Here is a 17,960-nt window from a genome sequence, read left to right as displayed (position 1 = left end):
TTATGCATTAGTGTAATCTGTGATAGGTTGACATGCCTTTCTTAGTTGGTTGGTTGGTTGGTTCCTGCAGAAAAAACACATAAAGAGTATGAATGTCATAAATAAAGTATGAATGCTTTCAAACAGTGAATTGAATGTCCCTTTATTAGTCCTTAGCTGTTAAAAATTTTTAATTAATTGAATTAATTTTCCACATTCTTAATCTGTTTCTACGGTCACATCAACCTCTTGATCTCAAAGAGTTATTTTTTTACGTTTAACTATATCCTTAAACATCTTTATGCACATAATATACATCAGCTGAATGCTGGGATATATTTTAGAGAGAGTTAGACATTCCATGGAATATAAGCAACAGCGGGTGAGTAGCATCATTGCCTGACTGACTAGACAATAAGGACAGAGACTGAGACCTGTACAGCTCTGGTAGGTTTTTGTTAAGATTAAACTCTTAATCAGTGTCTATTTTATGCATCCAAATGAGCTCTTTGCCTAAATAGTTTCCCAATTTAGCTTTTTCAAAGTGAATGGCAGTAGAAGTTTTCTTCATTTATGGCATATTAGCAATGATGTACATTTTCTTCTGGGATTTGGACCACACTCTCGCATGTTTAAGTTATGCTGTTAAAAAGGCATGGGTAATTGGCAAACATAGTTCGCACTGAATGAACGCTTTCAGCTATAGAGTGTGACCTCTGTGACCTCTTGGGGTTCTTCAGCAAATTAGCAGACAGGCTACCAGTAGTTTGGATTCATCCTCAGTAATATATAGGAATATAATATAATCCTATATGTATGGATGTGAAATGGTGTGATTTGGTGCTGCTGCAATGCAGCGTCAGAATTCTGGGTTTGAAGTCTTAACTGGGCACTGCAGCTTGTCCTTTCTCCCCTTGTCTGTGTGGGTCTTCCTCAGGGAAGCAAAAATATTTAAATTGGATTAGAGTCTGTGATTGAAGGTGAGTGCTTGCATATTCCTTACAATGGACTAGTGCACTATCACTATTCACAGTTAATTCCTACCCAAAGTCGATGTTGTTAAGTAAGGTTTGAAAGCGGAAGAATGGATAATTAAGAATTCTATCTTGTATTATGCTAGCTCAAGTGTTATTAGGAATTCAATATAAAAGCACAAAGATACAGGTTTAAATCCTCCATGACTCATCTGGCAGCACTCAGATATCTTGCTTATTGTGAGTTAATTTTAAATTTGTGTCAAGTCTTCAAGGTGTTATGTATGAAAGGTGCTACTGGTAAGAATATAAAGCTTGATTGACTGAGTACATTTATGTTCATATGCCCTGTATACAATGACTTGTATGCATCTTCACTTAATATTAAAGTATAAATAATGAAAATAAAATGTTGGTGCCAGATGAAAGTTTCTATAATAAAATACTTATTAATTAATATAATCAGCCATTTACTGAAGCTGTCTAATCCAATTTTAGAGCTGCAGGAAAGGGCCGCCTATTCTGACAGTGTCAGGTGTAAAGCAGGAATAAGAAATACACATGCTCTTAATGTTATGTGCCTATTTAATAGCTCCAGGAGGCAGGCTTCAAATCCCCAACACTATCTGTGTGGCTTCTGTACATTCTCTAAGTGTCTGCAAGGGGTTTCCCAGTTTTGTTTCACAACCCAAAGACATATGTATCAGGTTAATTATTCCCATTTAGTTTGCAAGCAAGTGTGCCCTGCTACAAATTGTGTCCCTTCAAGGGTTGTCATTTAAATTTCACCCAATTCTTATGGGATAGGCTCTGACTCCCCATGACACATAAAATGGAAACAAGGAAATTCAATAAATGGTTAAATGCATTATTACAATGCACTGTAGAAACAGCCCAGGGAGACTGTCCACAAGTTAGCTAACAATAACTTTTTAAATCTGGAAATGCAGATATCTAGAATCCTATACCACCTACCAAAAAGCTGAGGAGATGTGTGTATTTGGGGAAAGTGGTGGTTCTTGATTATATCTCCTGCCTTTTTATGGTAGGGTACTGTAGAGATGTCCTGGCTTGTTGGATGTGCTAATTCACTAACAGCCTAGGCCTTCGTCACCACACTCCAGGACCTCCATTAATTAACTTGTTAGTAAGGAGTTAACACAGGAATGGACTGGTCTTTTGATAAGCAAAATTATACTCAACTGCTGAGGTGTTTCTGGGCAAGCATCCAGAAAAAGATAGTGCACACAAAACTGCATTTTGCACCATGACAGCACACCTGCAAACAACACAAGCATGCGTACACACTCTACATTGTCATTCAAAGAGTTTTTGACTAAAAACTATGTGGTTGTTGCTTCACATATCCCCTATTATGCAGATCTAACTCCTTGCGACTTCTTTCTGTTTTTCAAGTTATAACTGGGACTGAAGGAAACATGATTTGTTACCATGTTAGAAATCCAAGAAGAAATTGCAAGAGGCTCTAAACATGGTAACAAAAGATAAGTAAAGGAAATGTTTCCAATAATGGAAGAAACGCTGGAGCAGGTGTATTGTATCTCAAGATGAGTAATTCAACAGTAATTAAAACTGAATTGCTTTAAGTTGTATGATTTTTTTAATAATTCCAAAAATAATTCCTCTTGTATAACACTTTGGCGCCAGGATTTATGGAACACACCAAGATATAAGAAAGTTAAAGATGACTTTGACACTGACAGATTTATTGAGTTGAGATCTCTTGAGGTTGCCTCAGAATGGTTGTTTCAAATATACTTGGTCTCCACATTAAAAAAAAAATTTTTGTATCACTTTATTCTGCATCTTATAATTTTGAAAGTTCAAAAAATACAGTTTTTAAAGACTTGGGAGATTTGATGTAAAAATCAGTGAAGAACATTTATTTCCCCTTTTCACTTTGATGCATTTTGAATGAATGGGGCCTCATTGGACTTTCTAGCTTGGGGTTTGTAAAGCAGCTGCTGAGTGATTCAATTCCGAGATCATCCTGATATCCTTTGTCTCCTGTGTTTGCATATTATAAAATAAAATCAATTTATTCTCCCAGAATTGAAAATAAGGCGTTGAGGTTTCCTTCTCAATAACTCACACGCAGTGTCACTGAGGTCAGTTATCTAGCTGCTAGTGCCTGCTGTGTAGGACACCACTGTTTAAATCACAAGGAGATTCTGTCCACTGATAAATGCTCTCCAGTCACTTTATATAATAAATTGCTCCATGCTTTGGTTTTAGCCCTCGGTGTTTGTCGGATTTGTATGTCACAGCAAAGTAGGAGTGAGTAAACTCTCCGCTCCTTGAACGCATAATAAGGTAAACTCCATTTATCTGCAGTCTCCTTTGCCTTGACTACACTTTAACTTTCCATAGAGGTACAGCTATTAAGATAATAAAGGAGCAGGTTTATCCCTCTCAAGCTGTTCTGGGAAATCATTCTCCTTCTTCCTTTGTTTGAAGATTCTTCACTTATTCCTTAATTGATTTGTGCTCCCTGGCCTCCTACTCTGTGGCACAGTGAAATGTGTTGAACACATTGAACTTTTCAGGTTTTCAACACATATATGTTTGATGTGATGAGCATGGGGCAGTATCGCACAATGCCATTCATTATAAAAAGTTGCAAATGGAAACTCAGCATGCATACAGTTATCATATTCTCCAGAAATTGGCAGAAAGCACAGTAGCAGTGTAAGTAACATAACACACAATTCTAAAAGCACACAGAACAGCACCTGCTCTTGCTAATGCTCAAAGAAGGTTAATTTGGTTCAACACTTATTGCGCCCAGAGTCTGTCAGCTGAGCCCAAGCAATCATTTCCTCTCTTCACAATAGGAGCCAGCGCATATCCCATCAGCAAAAAGGCAGGAAGTAGGAACCTGGATGATGGACCACATCATGCATTTCAGTCTCATACAAATTGTGTGTGGTCAGTGTCAGTGTGAAACTGATGTGAACAAAGAAGACACACTGGTCAGAGATGTGGTGCACCTGCGGTGCTACAGTGCTTTCTTTATGTTGTTCACCAAGTTTGAAAATTACACAGCAGTTTTGTTTCAAAGGCGTGCTAATTGTAAAGCTAAAAATTATACTGTATCACTTAACATTATTATGCAACTAATGTGTGTATATTTAAATGAATCAAAATGACATCATTCATTTATTCTCATTTACTTTTTTGTCCATCCATCCATCCTCTTCCGCTTATCCGAAGTCAGATCACAGGGGGTAGCAGCTTGAGCAGAGAGGCCCAGACTTCCCTCTCCCCAGCCACTTCTTTTAGCACTTCAGGGAGAATCCCAAGGCATTCCTTATTTTTTTGTGAATAATATATATATAAATACTGTATATATATATATATATATATATTCATTCCACAGTAACAGCTACACAGCTACAAATACAAAGCTCTTTTTCTGTGAATATCCTGTCATTTTAAGGAACAAGAAAAAGCGATCTTTGCAAAGTGCTTCAATTAGTGGTATGTGGGCGCTTTACAAAGATGTGCTTGTTGCATCTACAGTAGCAGCTAGGCGAGAAGGTGAGAAATGACAATAAAAGTTTCACCTACAAGTGAGAAGAGGTTAAATCAGCATGAGGTCCTTCTTTTTACACCCACATCTAATAACAACTTTTGAGACACATGAGGGCTCCTACCAGCTCTTCCACACACAGATTGTGTGATAATAAGAACCCTCCTCTTCTGCACACTATTGAAACTCACACATTATGAAGACCTCCTTCTGTTCTGAACTACAGAAACTGCCCTGCACAGTATCTGCAGACTTCTTTTTACATTGTCTGCTGAGATTCTGTATTTCTATTCTGAAGTTTTTTGTTTGTTTTTTTAATGCACTCCACTAAGAATGCAGAAAGGAGAAAATAGGCGATAATGAATTTTCTGCTGAAAAAGTAAGAGAGAGTTAGAAGTGCTATGTTTTCTTCTTTAAATCTATTTAAAGTTAGTCATAGACTGCTTATAATGTGTATTGCGTTTGACTTTATTTTCATAGTTTACTGTGTTAAACAATGGACTCTCAAAGTTCTTGGAATATTCTGCCATTGATCAATATAATGAAACTTGCATATGGCAGAGAAAATATTTTTCATATTATTCTAAATAAACCATAAAGAATAACTTTTTTGCTAAAGTCTGTAAGTATTCATTGCGTTATTTGAGAAAGGTGCCCTAGGCTCCAACCTTCAGCCCTCCCAACTGGCCAGGTTGCTCAGTGTATTTTATTGTGCAGCAGTCAGTTGTTTTTTTAAAAGTGTGGCTGTTACACCAAAATTGGTCCTTAAATGGTTCAGAAGCTTACAATCATCAGGGGAAAGAGACTTCTGAATTGCTCAGACATGTTAGTCTGTTATGTACTTACTCAAGACATTATTTACCAGGACTAGTAGCTAACATTGACACTAGTAAATCAGTATTTTTAGATACATGAGAAATGGGTCTAAAACTATAGCCAGAGAGCACTTTCTAATTTGTGTGCAGGTGGCAACAGCTTTTATTTCAATTCCAAGCTTTCCTGCTTTGTTCCTGCTTCCTTGTTATGGTTGCTCTCCTTCACTCTCACTCTTATGTGCAACACTCCTTGTCCTGTTGATCTCAATCACTGCTCTGGTCTCTCTTCTAAACTCACTTTGAAGTCAACCTGGCGGGACCAGGTCTGGTCAGGTAGTGCTTTAACTCCATGCTGCCGGTGACGTGCTCATTAGTGCTAACAGGCTGCCTGCTGCTAATCGATCTTCATGGCTACGGGGTTATTATGGATCACTGGCTGAAATCTGGGACTTTGAAATGCAAATGCAACAACATTGGATTTGAATCATAGTATTTTTTACATAAATGCCCTTCTTAAAGTACATTTTGGAAATGTAATGCAGAATTATGCTAATGGGTGACTTTTGGACTCATGTGGTCCCTGTTAGCAAAGCAGTCCTCAGTCCAAAATGCTTTGAGTGCCAGTGATCTACAGGAACACTGGCATCAAGCTGGTTATGGAGTGGAACAAGTAAAGTGAATACTTAACATGTCTTTGTGTTTATGCTCCAATGGAATATGAAGACACACTGTGTTTTTTCTTTCAGCAATATTTATATATTTTACAGAAAGACACATACAAAAAGTATTTTAGCTTGTACTGAGGATATGAGATACCTTTTGACTTAAATAAAAAGGTTCTTATGAGATGCAAACAGTGTAGAAAGTGTACATCTGTACATCTATAAATTGCTAGATTGTGTGATTAGGGTAGGGAAGAAAGCCATGTAAGGTACTGTATATATGTGTATACATGCTGTCTCTGCTATCAGTTATGCCTGCATGGTTTAAGTGTTTTATTCTTCTTCGAGAATTCTGGGGAACCAATAGGACTAAGAAAAAAGAACCTTCAGTCCTACTGCTGTATTTTGATTTTTCTTCTCTTTTATTTATTTATTTTTTTGAAATGCACTAATTTTTGTTAACTATCTTTACTTGTGTGTATCCCAGTCTTCCACTTTATTTTGTTTCATGTTGCTGGCCAAGCACCGTATGGTGAAGTGTGACTGAGCCAGTGACTTGGTGAAAGGTGACCAGTCAACTGCCGTCCAGCATGGGGTCAGTTCTATTTTGACTTAAGACATTAACACCTGAACAGATACTTGTGTGTGCTGTTGCACTTACAAGTTATATAACTGACAGACTGAAATCTTCCTGTGTATATTTATTGTGTTTCATATGAGTTCACATTAAATACGGCTAACTCTATAATGTCCCACAATTAATGACAGCTCTATAAACACAATATCACAGAAACAATAGGATATTCTAAGTAAATCCATTAAAAGACATTAGTTACGGCAGGGAGATGAGATTTCCAAAGTCCTGAAAAAACATAATGAAATTATAGAATATAAATTACAAAAATCTCTTCAACTTTGAAATGAATTAAGTGGTTTGAGGATGTTATATTAAATTACAAAAATGATAATTTACACATTCATAAATATATATCTCATGAACAGGAATCATGTTGCTATCACACCAACAGAAAGTATTCCAGGAGCTAAACATTTAATTTACAATTAGCTTCAGCTTTGGGATTTGCTTTATTTGAAAAATGAGCAGAATAACTTTCAAAATGCTTATTACTTAATGAATTGAGTGACAAATCAGGATAGGAAAGAGATATTTATAGAAAAGAAGGAAAATTGTATATAATGAACACCATTAATAAAAAGGGATTGGTAACAGGGACATTCTGGAGAATGCAGGAAATTCAAGCAGTCTTTTAAAACAATATTCTTTGTATTCTGCAGCTCATATAAAATGGGAAAACACATATAAGTCTCTTACGATGAAGGCTGCTATCATAGTGTTGTTGGAGCTTTTTTTGTGTTCTGTTTGTCCTTTGTTATTAATTGTTTAACATTTAGTTTGGAGTGGTATGGATTGATACCTTTATTTGCTCTGTAGCTCTTTTGCAGCTAACAGAGCTTCACTCACTTGAGAGAGATAAACGGCACCTTGCTTTCATATCTTTTTACTCTGGCAACTGTTTTCAGCCACCCCTGTTTTTCTGAATAGTGCACAAAGTCTTTCTTATTGTTTCATAAGGAGCTCATTGTTAAAGACTATTTTATTTTTCTTACACTAAATGTTTGGATGTTACTTTGATTATAAACCAAAACTTGCTTTCAATATGGTACCTCGATTATTTTAGGTTAGGATAATTAAGTTATTTCTGGTTTGACTTTTCATTATTTCTTTGGGAAATGGTTTTTGCAATATCTTTGGGCTTTGAGTTTATTATTTTATCTGTTTTTTTCTTCTTTGGTTTAAGGTCAATGAGTTTCCAACATAGTATCAGTCTTAAATTGATTATGGTTAATTTTCTTCTTTGTTTTTCTTGGCTATCTCATTAATTTAATTCCTTAGCCTTTGTTTATTAATTTTAATTGCCATTTAATTACCCGGTTAAATTTAATTACTCTTTGTAGAAAATAATAAAATTTATTATTATTGTAATTTTTATGGGATTTTTATTAGATTTTGTCCTTCCCCTTAAAAGTCATACACAACAGCTGACATACACATTTGTTAATGTTTTTTAAAGCAAAGATAAAAAGAAATACTCTTGAAGAATGACCCAGAATTAAATGTATCTATCCTAAGGTAATAATCCTCAAACTGTTTCTAAACAACTATGTGCATATTTGAAAGAGCTAAATACTGTTGACTACACAGTAATACACCAGCATGAGAGATGAATATTTAAGTTGTCTCCCTTGCCCTCAAACTCCATCCATGTTCCATGATAGTATTGTATCTCTAAACACATACGCATGAGAACCCACACAGCCAAACAGCAGATATGACCTAACACTGCAAAACAATACGTCCTGCTACATGCCTGTATGAATGAAGAAAGGAGTGGGTGACTACAGATCTTTAGTTATAGTATTTAATTTTCTCCCTGAATTCAGGTGTAGATAACTTTAAATTATAAAAATGTGAAAATTTTCGAATCCTTAAATGTATACATACAATTATAAATTATAAAATATGATATGTAATGGATTGTCTCCTCCTTTATACTTAATTGCATTAGTTCCTGCTTTGGGCCTTATACCGCTGGGAGAGACATTTGACTGTATAAACTGGTTAGGAAAATGGACTATATGTTAAGAAAGAGAGTTAAAATTGTCTAACTATAAATCCTAGCATGACTTGGAATTCTTGAGAATTGAGTATCTGAAGGTACTGGTTTTTGAGGCCAAGTTTTTTCGACATTGTATCCACATCTGATATTATTATGGCCTCAAGGTAATGTGGAATGTACTGGCCAAAGATACCCATAATCTTCTATCAACCACCTAACCTATGCAAACTTCTCGTCCATAACTCACTTCACAAAGGAGAACCACATTCCTCAGCCTTGTACTTTGAGGGGTATCAGGAGCTTCTGTTTTACTTGCATATATGTCACCAAAAATATCCTTGTATCTAGTCCCTTTGGTAATCTCAATATTAAACAATGCACCACTTGCCACATTAAAAATCTTATAGCATTTCTTGTAGGACTTATCATCTACAGTATATAGGTGAAACAGTACTGTGGCAAATGGTTAACTAGAAAATGTTTTTGAAAGTTTTCTGGGTCATAACCTCTTACAGATACAGCGTTTGAAGATACTCAAAGAAAAGCAATAATTTCAGTTATTCATTTAGTGCAAACTGTGAGATGTGCCTAGTGACAGAAAAGAACTTTTTAAAATCTACTCCATATGGTCTAACGCTACATTAATCTTTGGCTGTTGGCAACCAGAACCCACTTATTCAGCTTGTAAGTGCAAGGTTTATCTTTCAATTAACCAGCAAGAATGCAAATGGAAACATTTTTTCTGCTACCTGCTGGTCTTTGCCTAATATACTTTACATCATAATTATGGAGCTTTAAGAACTTAATTTTAAAAATTGCTATTGCCAATTGTTCTCAGAAAAGTTGCAGTTTAAGAGGCATGTACATAACAAGGTATTGAAAGCGTGGCACAGGGATGCCACCCATGTCAACTCTAATGTTTCCCATGCTTGTTGGGAACTAGCTACTGTTGGTGATTCTCTCCTTTCAAAGTCTTGGGCTATCTCATCTTGCAAACATTAAATTGGATAGAGAGTAGTAGGAACTGTGGAAGAGAGGTGAAAAAGAGAGTGCCGGTAAGGTGAAATGGGTAGAGAAGAGTGTCAGGAGTAATTTTTGACAGGCGGGGATCTCCAAGAGTGAAAGGGAAGGTCTACAGGATGGTAGTGAGACCAGCTATGTTATATGGGTTGGAGACGGTGGCACTGACCAGAAAGCAGAAGACAGAGCTGGAGGTGGCAGAGTTAAAGATGCTAAGATTTGCATTGGGCGTGACGAGGATGGATACGATTAGAAATGAGTACATTAGAGTGTCAGGTCAAGTTGGACGGTTGGGAGACAAAGTCAGAGAGGCAAGATCGGGTTGGTTTGGACATGAGCAGAGGAGAGATGCTGGGTATATTGGAAGAAGGATGTTAAGGATAGAGCTGCCAGGGAAGAGGTGAAGAGGAAGGCCTAAGCAAAGGTTTATGGATGTGGTGAGAGAGGACATGCAGGTGATGGGTGTAACAGAACAAGATGCAGAGGACAGAAAGATATGGAAGAAGATGATTCACTGTGGCAACCCCTAATGGGAGCAGCCAAAGTAATAAGAAGAAGTTGGTGGGGGCAATGTATTTGGATGATTTTGTTAATTTTAGGATCTTCCTCATTTTGGGGCATGGAGCATAATCCTGCCGAAAGTGCCCACTCACAAATGAGAACACTGCCACAAGCAAAGAATGTATCTGAATGACAAGGATGTTTAGATATCCAGCAGCATTTAAGCTTTGTTTTAATTGTATTAAGGGATCCAATGTGTGCCATAAAAATACAGTTCACATCATTCCACTGCCAGCCTACCTTGTTTGCACCTGGAAAGATGGATCCATAGGTTGCAAGAATATTTGTCTTGGCCAACTCATCATCATTTTTCTTAACAGACAATTTTCTAACCCTTTATTGTTTTTACTTTTTGTTTTTCTCAAAATGTCTGAAGGTGTTCAAAAACCAGATAAAGAAACCAAATTTTCAAAAAGGTTTGGAGAGTTTTGGAATCTGTTAAGTCGGATGAATTGTACCCTTAGATGACCTTTTATCTCATCATGTCGTGCTTGAGAGGTCATGACCTTGGAGAACACGCCCACTCCAGGATGATCCTATCAAAAGAAATTAACAATTGTGTCATTATAATGGCAGCGATACAATAACACAAAAAATCGAAATGTGTACAAACTCAAAGCTTATATATATATATATATATATATATATATATATGCATTTTTTTTTTACTACTGCTGTTTAAAACTCTCAAGGGACAAAGTGAATGATTTAATAGTACAGTTTTAAACATATTTTCTGCTGTGTGTTGGCGAAGGTTACATTTGTCAGTTGCAAAGTGCACCACAATAGCATTAAAGAAGGCTGACACACAGACAAGTAATAAAAAGTTTAAATTTAGGAAGTTCAAAAGATGTACTCTCTCTGGGGCAGCGAAAATGTACTACTGCATTTTCGCTCAAGGCTTAGGGATAAACCACAATTTCAAAGCTGGCAAAAAGAAAAAAAATAAATAAATAAAATAATAAAAGTCATGCAACACCACTATTTTTCCTCAGGAGCTGCATTTGGAGTGAGAGCAGAGGTAATGAGAAACCACATCTGCAGTGAATCCACAGCTGACTGCATTTGTGAGGTTTCTGTCTCTGTCAGATGCGGCCCATGTGAAGTATAGCTCTCCAAAAAGGCATGTACTGATAAAATGTTAATACCGTGCATCAGCACATTTAGTCCCTTGAAGATACCCCAAGGTGTATTGACCCATACAGAGCAGCTGTGGCTCAGCTCAGTTATGGAGCAAAAGTGCTAGTGCAATAGATGCTTGGGTCATCAAGCTGACCTCTACAGCACAGTAAACTTCAAACCTTTATAACTGCTTTTACAAGTATTTGCTTTAATCTGTCATATCAGAAAAATTTAAATTATTCAAATGATAAGTAAATCAACACTTTGTCCTTCACCAGCCATCTATTTTCTGAACTTCTTCCATTACATGTTATTGAGATGTGCAGGTATCAACCCATTGATACCCAAAGCCATTTTACCACAATTAGACATATAACCTTATAAACTCAAAATGGAGAAAGTTACATAAACCAGTCATTCTGTGTTTAGGATGGGTATTGAAACTCAAATATTCAGACATAAGTCATGCAGACATACTCAGATAAAAGAGAAGAGACACCCTCAGGGCCAGAAGCCAATTTAGTCATTTAGGTGAATGGAATTGCCTTTGGCTCTGTGGTGGGCTGGTGCCCTGCCCGGGGTTTGTTTCCTGCCTTGTGCCCTGTGTTGGCTGGGTTTGGCTCCAGCAGACCCCCGTGACCCTGTAGTTAGGATATAGGGGGTTGGATAAGGGATGGATGGATAAATTGTCTTTGACTTGTGAGAAAAGACTGATGCTTTTCTCACTCAGTGTGGGCTGTGAACCTGAGTTCACATCCTGGAAGTGCAGTAGGGGAAATGGCCAGTATGAGAGCTCTTCCTGATCGAAGAGAACCTGCTTATGCAAGAATCTGGAAAATGTGCAGACTAGATGCATACAGTGGCTAGACTGGGGTTTAATATCTGCTTAAACTATGAGGCAGCAGCACAAACTAGTGCACCACCCTGTCACCAACAGAAAGAGGGCTATTTCAGAAAGGAGTCAGTGATAAACCTCAGCTACATTAGTTTAATATACTCAATCAAGTCATAGCCCATTCTGTACTATTAATGGAAAACATTTCTCAATCCATTCATTTCCTAGCCCACCTATCCAGCTGTGTTCTGAAAAAAAAAGGTTTCCTTTGTTATGTCTTCAAAGATGGCAGTTACGGAGCCCAGATGAGAATGCAGAACATTTTTTATTTGCACAGAGATATGCACAAATGCCTCAGTCCATGGAGTGAGCAATCAATTAAACAAATTCTTTGCTTTTATACTTTCCTGTTACCATTACCTCATCTAATGCATCATGTCATCTGACTCTCAATATGCAGAGCTTTATTATCCCATCCAATCAACTAGTGCCAACAGTATTTTCTGACTCCTGTCAACTTTCCCCGTTTTTGAATGCTGCCTCATTGATAGGGGTGTTTTGTAGATTCTCCTATTGATCTTAGCACCATTTCATAGAAGGGGTGTATGGGCTTTCCCATTAGTTTATCCTTGCTTTCTTGAGGGGTGTTCATTACTCATTTACTTCATTCTAACCCTAAAAAATGAAGCTGGTGGTTTCTCTAAGATGAGGCAGACCTCATGTGACTAACCTTAAAGCTACAATTAGTTAACACATTAGTTACTTTCAGTCCTTTTCCTTATGTTTGATTAATTATTCTGTTATGGCTTCATATATATATATTCTTGAAATAAATTGTAAAAAGATACTGTAGGATATACATGTTAACTAAAAATTCCATAGCTGAAGGTCAGTGGCACTCAGGACCATTGGGCACCAAATAGGGCACTAGGACACATTTGTACTCACATCAGTCTAGTTCAGAGTCACTATTTAAATTAACATGTATATATGAGAAAAAAATTGGAGTGGCTGCAGGAAAGCCCAAATAGACACCAGGCAAATATTGCAGATTTGAAATCAGGCAGCAGCACAGCCTCACATTACCACCTAAGTAAAAACACTGCTTGTTCATTTATGCAGTGGTGGCTTAAATTTGCTTTTAAAGCACATGATTAAAGTCTTGTTTTTGCACGATATGAAAAGCCTCTTTTGGACATCCACAGGTCACTCACTCTGTAAGTAAACAATTTTGTTTATTTCTTCAACATGTTTTGTCTCATCCTATAGTTTGCTATGCTCTCTGGCAGTTTTTTGATTGAGCTTGCAAGATATATTAGCATTTCATCAGAAGTGTCTTGTCTGATATACCACTTGCTGCTGCTGTTAACTTAATGAAATACATAACACTATGAAACATCTCAGTTAAATATATCATATTGTACTAATAAAATGGGACTCGATTTTTCATTATTTTGCTAAGACAAGTAGTGTAAAGAACTGAAGGCTTTCATCTTTTTTGGAAGTTTTCTAAGAACACGGCTTTTACTTAAGACACTGGCCATGAGGGTAAAAAACAATTTGTGCTTGACTGAATTGATTAATTTGAAGTGGATATAAACCGCTGAGTGTTTAAACAGCTGACATTATGGTTAAAGTGCTCAGTTTGCATCATTTTACTAAACTCACTCATGAATAAAATGTGCTCTGTTATTGTGGTCTGCAGTGGACTGGCTTTCTATCCAGGGTTGATTCCTACCTTGCATGCTGTGTTGCCAGATCAGCTCCTGCCACCCACCACTGGTGTAGCTTTAAGGGCGGAGGGTATCGTCCACCTCTGGCAGCACTATTTTAGGGGTTTCACTTTTTAATACATTTTAGTACTAGACTTTTTTAATTGTGTTAGATAGGGCTTTGGCAAGCAAATGTGTGTTATCACAACCCAAAAATTGGACTAAACATCTTGAAAAATGTTATATTATTAATTTGGTATTAGTCACTCCTCGTCCTGAAGATTTGCAGGTGAAGTTAATTGTCACCTCTCAACTGCTTCTGGCGTGTGAATGAGAATGGATGCCAGAATTCGACTGCCAAGCTGTCCAGGGTTGGTTCCTGCTTTGCAATTGATGTTGCCAGCAAAGGTTTTTGCATCTCCAACCCTGAATTTAGATTATCCAAATTGGGATATTATTTAGGATTTCTTTTTTACAAAAAAAGAAAAATGTATAAAATAATTGTATCTGATAAACCTGAGACTAAGAAAATAACAGGGAGATACACAGCCAACTGGTCTGAGGTGTGGTCACTGAGATTTTTTGGATAAGAAGTGAATTAAGACTTTTGGGACACAATTTGATGTGACTCCTCTGGATTTGTGTAGATGAGACATTCAAAGAATTTCTGACTTAATGTTGCATTGTACTCGGGGGAGGACTAAATCGTATTTTTTTTGTCAGATATACTATACTGCAGGTAATTTCAAAGAAAACAATCACTGCTTGATGAACAATTAAGTGCTTTTACCTGTTTCTAGCTGCTGTCTATCACTCTCTTTTGTGTGTTATACAGCTTTACTGCAAATTAACTGTTTAATTTTAACTCACTTTGGTATCAGCTTTAGTGACACGTTGCTGTGGTAGCTGCAATGAGAAGTGTATTGGTGTGAATGAATGAGAAGCTGAGAAGATTGTGGAGAAAAATCAAATCATCAGCATAGTAAACTGACATACATTGAAGATTTACCTACTGAAAAGAGTATTACAAAGGATTTCAGAAAGCTAGATTTCACCCAGATGTATCTGTGAATTTGTTTTTAAATAATCTTTTACACTAGAGATATACTTCAAAATCATGAACTGAAAAGAGACAAGATGTACAAATGCTGAATTGCAATGCCCAAGCACAGACATGCTGGGCCACTTCATATAGCATGCATGTCCAGAAATGGCACTTAGTGTAGCAGATCATTAATATTGGTGACTTTAGGAGTATTGCTGGAAACATGGGTTATAGTCCTGAAATACAAAATAAAAGATGCTTTATTTTAGAAGATGCATTGTTGACAAAAAACAGCTCCCAGCAGGTCAATTTTATCCCTCTGGTTACGATTTAACAGCTCTTGGTTAAATAAATCTTAGCATTTCTTTGTGAAAATAAGTGACTTTATATGAGTATGTAACAAAATATTGGAGGCAAATATTATATGATGTTAATTTTTATCCCCTGTTCATTAAAAGAATCCAATAGGGACCAATTTCAGAACTTGAATGGGAGACAAACACATTTAATTTATGTGTACACATGCTTTTTGTGAATTTAAAAAAAATGTAAGAAATGACTGTTAAAAATGACAGCCACAACCTCTCACGTTTTGAAACATTAGATTTTAATAAAAAATGGTTTTGCCTTATACCTTACAAGCTGCTACATAAATCAAATGTCTCAGTGTGACACCTTGCTGTAATCTTGAGGTAAGAGTAGAAAAGATTCTGTGTGTTTGTGAATAACAAAGTATATCGGCATACGGTTCTTTGACCGAAATGTAACGGCCACATAGTAACATAATGACACATGTCATAAATATAAAAGCCTGAAATTGAAATGTCATCATGAAAAAGTTTTTCTTTTCATTTTTTGTGATGTTCTTTACCTTAAAACTGTGCATAAACTTTAAAGTAAAGCTGTACTGTTTGGGCTGTAGAATGTTTTGTGTTAAATGACATATTGCATGTGGCAATATTCACTTTATAAGGCTATAATGCTTGAATCTTTGCCATTTCAGTAGCTGCAGAGTTTTTGAAATTGTAAAGAAATTTAGCAGCAGAAGCTGCGAGTTGACAGTGACAGCACCATACTGCCCTGCATCCCAAACAAATCTGAATTAGTGTAAGACACCCTAATTTGGGTTGTTCATAAGAAATAATGATTTACATCATGAGATAGAAGTTTAACATATTTGAAATGTTAAAATGTCTGCCACAGTTTACATGTTTCAAGTCTAAATAATCTCAATCACAATAAACAAATCAAAAAAATAACATATCTGTAATCACTGACCTTGAAATAGTCTAAAATGATATCCACATGCTCATGTTTAAAATTGGTTATTTGTAACCTTCTGGGAGGGGCAGGTAGAGGGCTAAGACCACCGGTTAAATCAAATAGCAAAATATTGTATTTGTGATCAGCAACCTCAAATTACATAAAACAACACTCCAACTGCTATATTACCGATCCCCATTTTTTCAAAGAATTTTGAAGAGGAGTACCTTTAACCTCTCGTATCCCATGAGGGGATGAACTCCTGGGGTTGGTTGATGTGCAAAACTTATGCAAAACTTCAAGTACTTGTGATCATTTCTGCAAAAGACACCTAATGGTTTACTCTTTATTATAAAGGTGTACTTTCCTGCACAAAATATGTCCAAACATACCATAAAAATGAGTGTTTTTTTGGTCTTGCTTAGCTAGACATTAAGACAAGTCAAATGGTATATCATACCGGATATGTGGCACTGGCCAAAAAATAGAAGTGATTTTGAAGTAATTCTTATGAATGCAATAATTTATGTTTTTTTTTCCAGCATTGTAGGTAATTTTGATTCCAGTCAATGTCTGATTTTATAACACATGTCGGTTGACTGTGTATAGTATGCAGTATTAGTTTCACTTTTTAAATAAAAAAGAACCATTTTAATCGAATTGTAGAATTGTAGGGTAGAATTGCAGATTTTCATTTTCTTAGTAGTTTGTGATGAATTCTGTTGGAATTTTTCATCAATTCATCCAAATGTTAAGCTGACATAGCTGAGCACTGAAGGTCACATTTTAATGGCTTACATTATTCAGAAAAAAAGACATCAAGCATGAGCACAGATAGCAGAGAGCATTATGTTTCACTCGAAATAAAGTCCAAGGAATGATAAGTTTCTATCTATCTAATTGGCTTAGTGTATAGCCCATTTTTAAAAAAGCAAAATTGTAATAGAATTATTTTTTAGATATAAAGCATCTTAAAGTATTGTTGATATTTATTTACATTGCCTTAAAAAGTATGTGGAATTGGTTTACTCACGGTTTCTTTTTTTTTCTTCTTTCAGGTGAAACGTCTCAAGCTGGTAAGTTAATATTTTCACTGCTATTCACATTTAAAAATAAGCTTATACTGTATTTGGGACATATTTGGCTCATTGTGAAGACATTTTTTGTTTATGCAATCTACTTTTGGCAGTCAGATGAACACAATCACCCTGTAGTTAATCTATTGAAAACACTATAATAAATGATACCTTAAAAATTACTTTCTTGAAGGAATTTGCATAAGCCACCCAATGGCTATTGTTACTTGCACTATAATATAGATTATCACATTGAATATTGGAGATACAAGTTACAGGAAGGAAGAAAGCCACTCATGACTGAAGAAATTTTCCTCCTTTTTGCTTGCTATGATGTGGCCATATCTATACAATACAAAAAAACAAAAATGTGAAAAAACAGTGTAGACAGAGAGGAAAACAGGCAAACAACCTCTATAACAGAAATACGTTTATATGTACAGGGCTTTTACTGGTTTACAGTATATGGATGCTTTGCTTACTCCTTTTTTCTTAACTATTGTTTTATGACTGACAGTTGCTTGATGTCTATGGATAGGGACAAACAGTATATCAACATTGGTCTCTGTTTACTGATTAAAGATAGCCCAAATTCATATGGAATTTCTAATTTGTTATTTTGGAAATATATGGGTATGGATAATTTGCTTTTAACAAATAATGATGAGCTAGCTGAAAAACATTTTTAGATATGTACGGGAAGG

General features: G+C 36.1%; 1 protein-coding gene across 8 annotated transcripts in view; it reads left to right on the top strand.

The window, feature by feature from the left end:
- LOC120539266 (neurexin-2-like) overlaps positions 1 to 17,960 on the top strand; it is a 2,018,463-nt gene that overhangs the window by 661,403 nt on the left and 1,339,100 nt on the right. For all 8 annotated transcript variants that reach the window (XM_039769182.1, XM_039769181.1, XM_039769180.1 and 5 more), the window contains exon 5: positions 17,239 to 17,256. In XM_039769182.1, the coding sequence (XP_039625116.1) occupies positions 17,239 to 17,256 (18 nt within the window). The remainder of the gene's footprint in view (positions 1 to 17,238; positions 17,257 to 17,960) is intronic.

The sequence above is a fragment of the Polypterus senegalus genome, chromosome 11 (genome assembly GCF_016835505.1).
Source record: "Polypterus senegalus isolate Bchr_013 chromosome 11, ASM1683550v1, whole genome shotgun sequence".
NCBI lineage: Eukaryota > Metazoa > Chordata > Cladistia > Polypteriformes > Polypteridae > Polypterus > Polypterus senegalus.
This window is presented reverse-complemented; position numbering and strand designations above follow the sequence as displayed.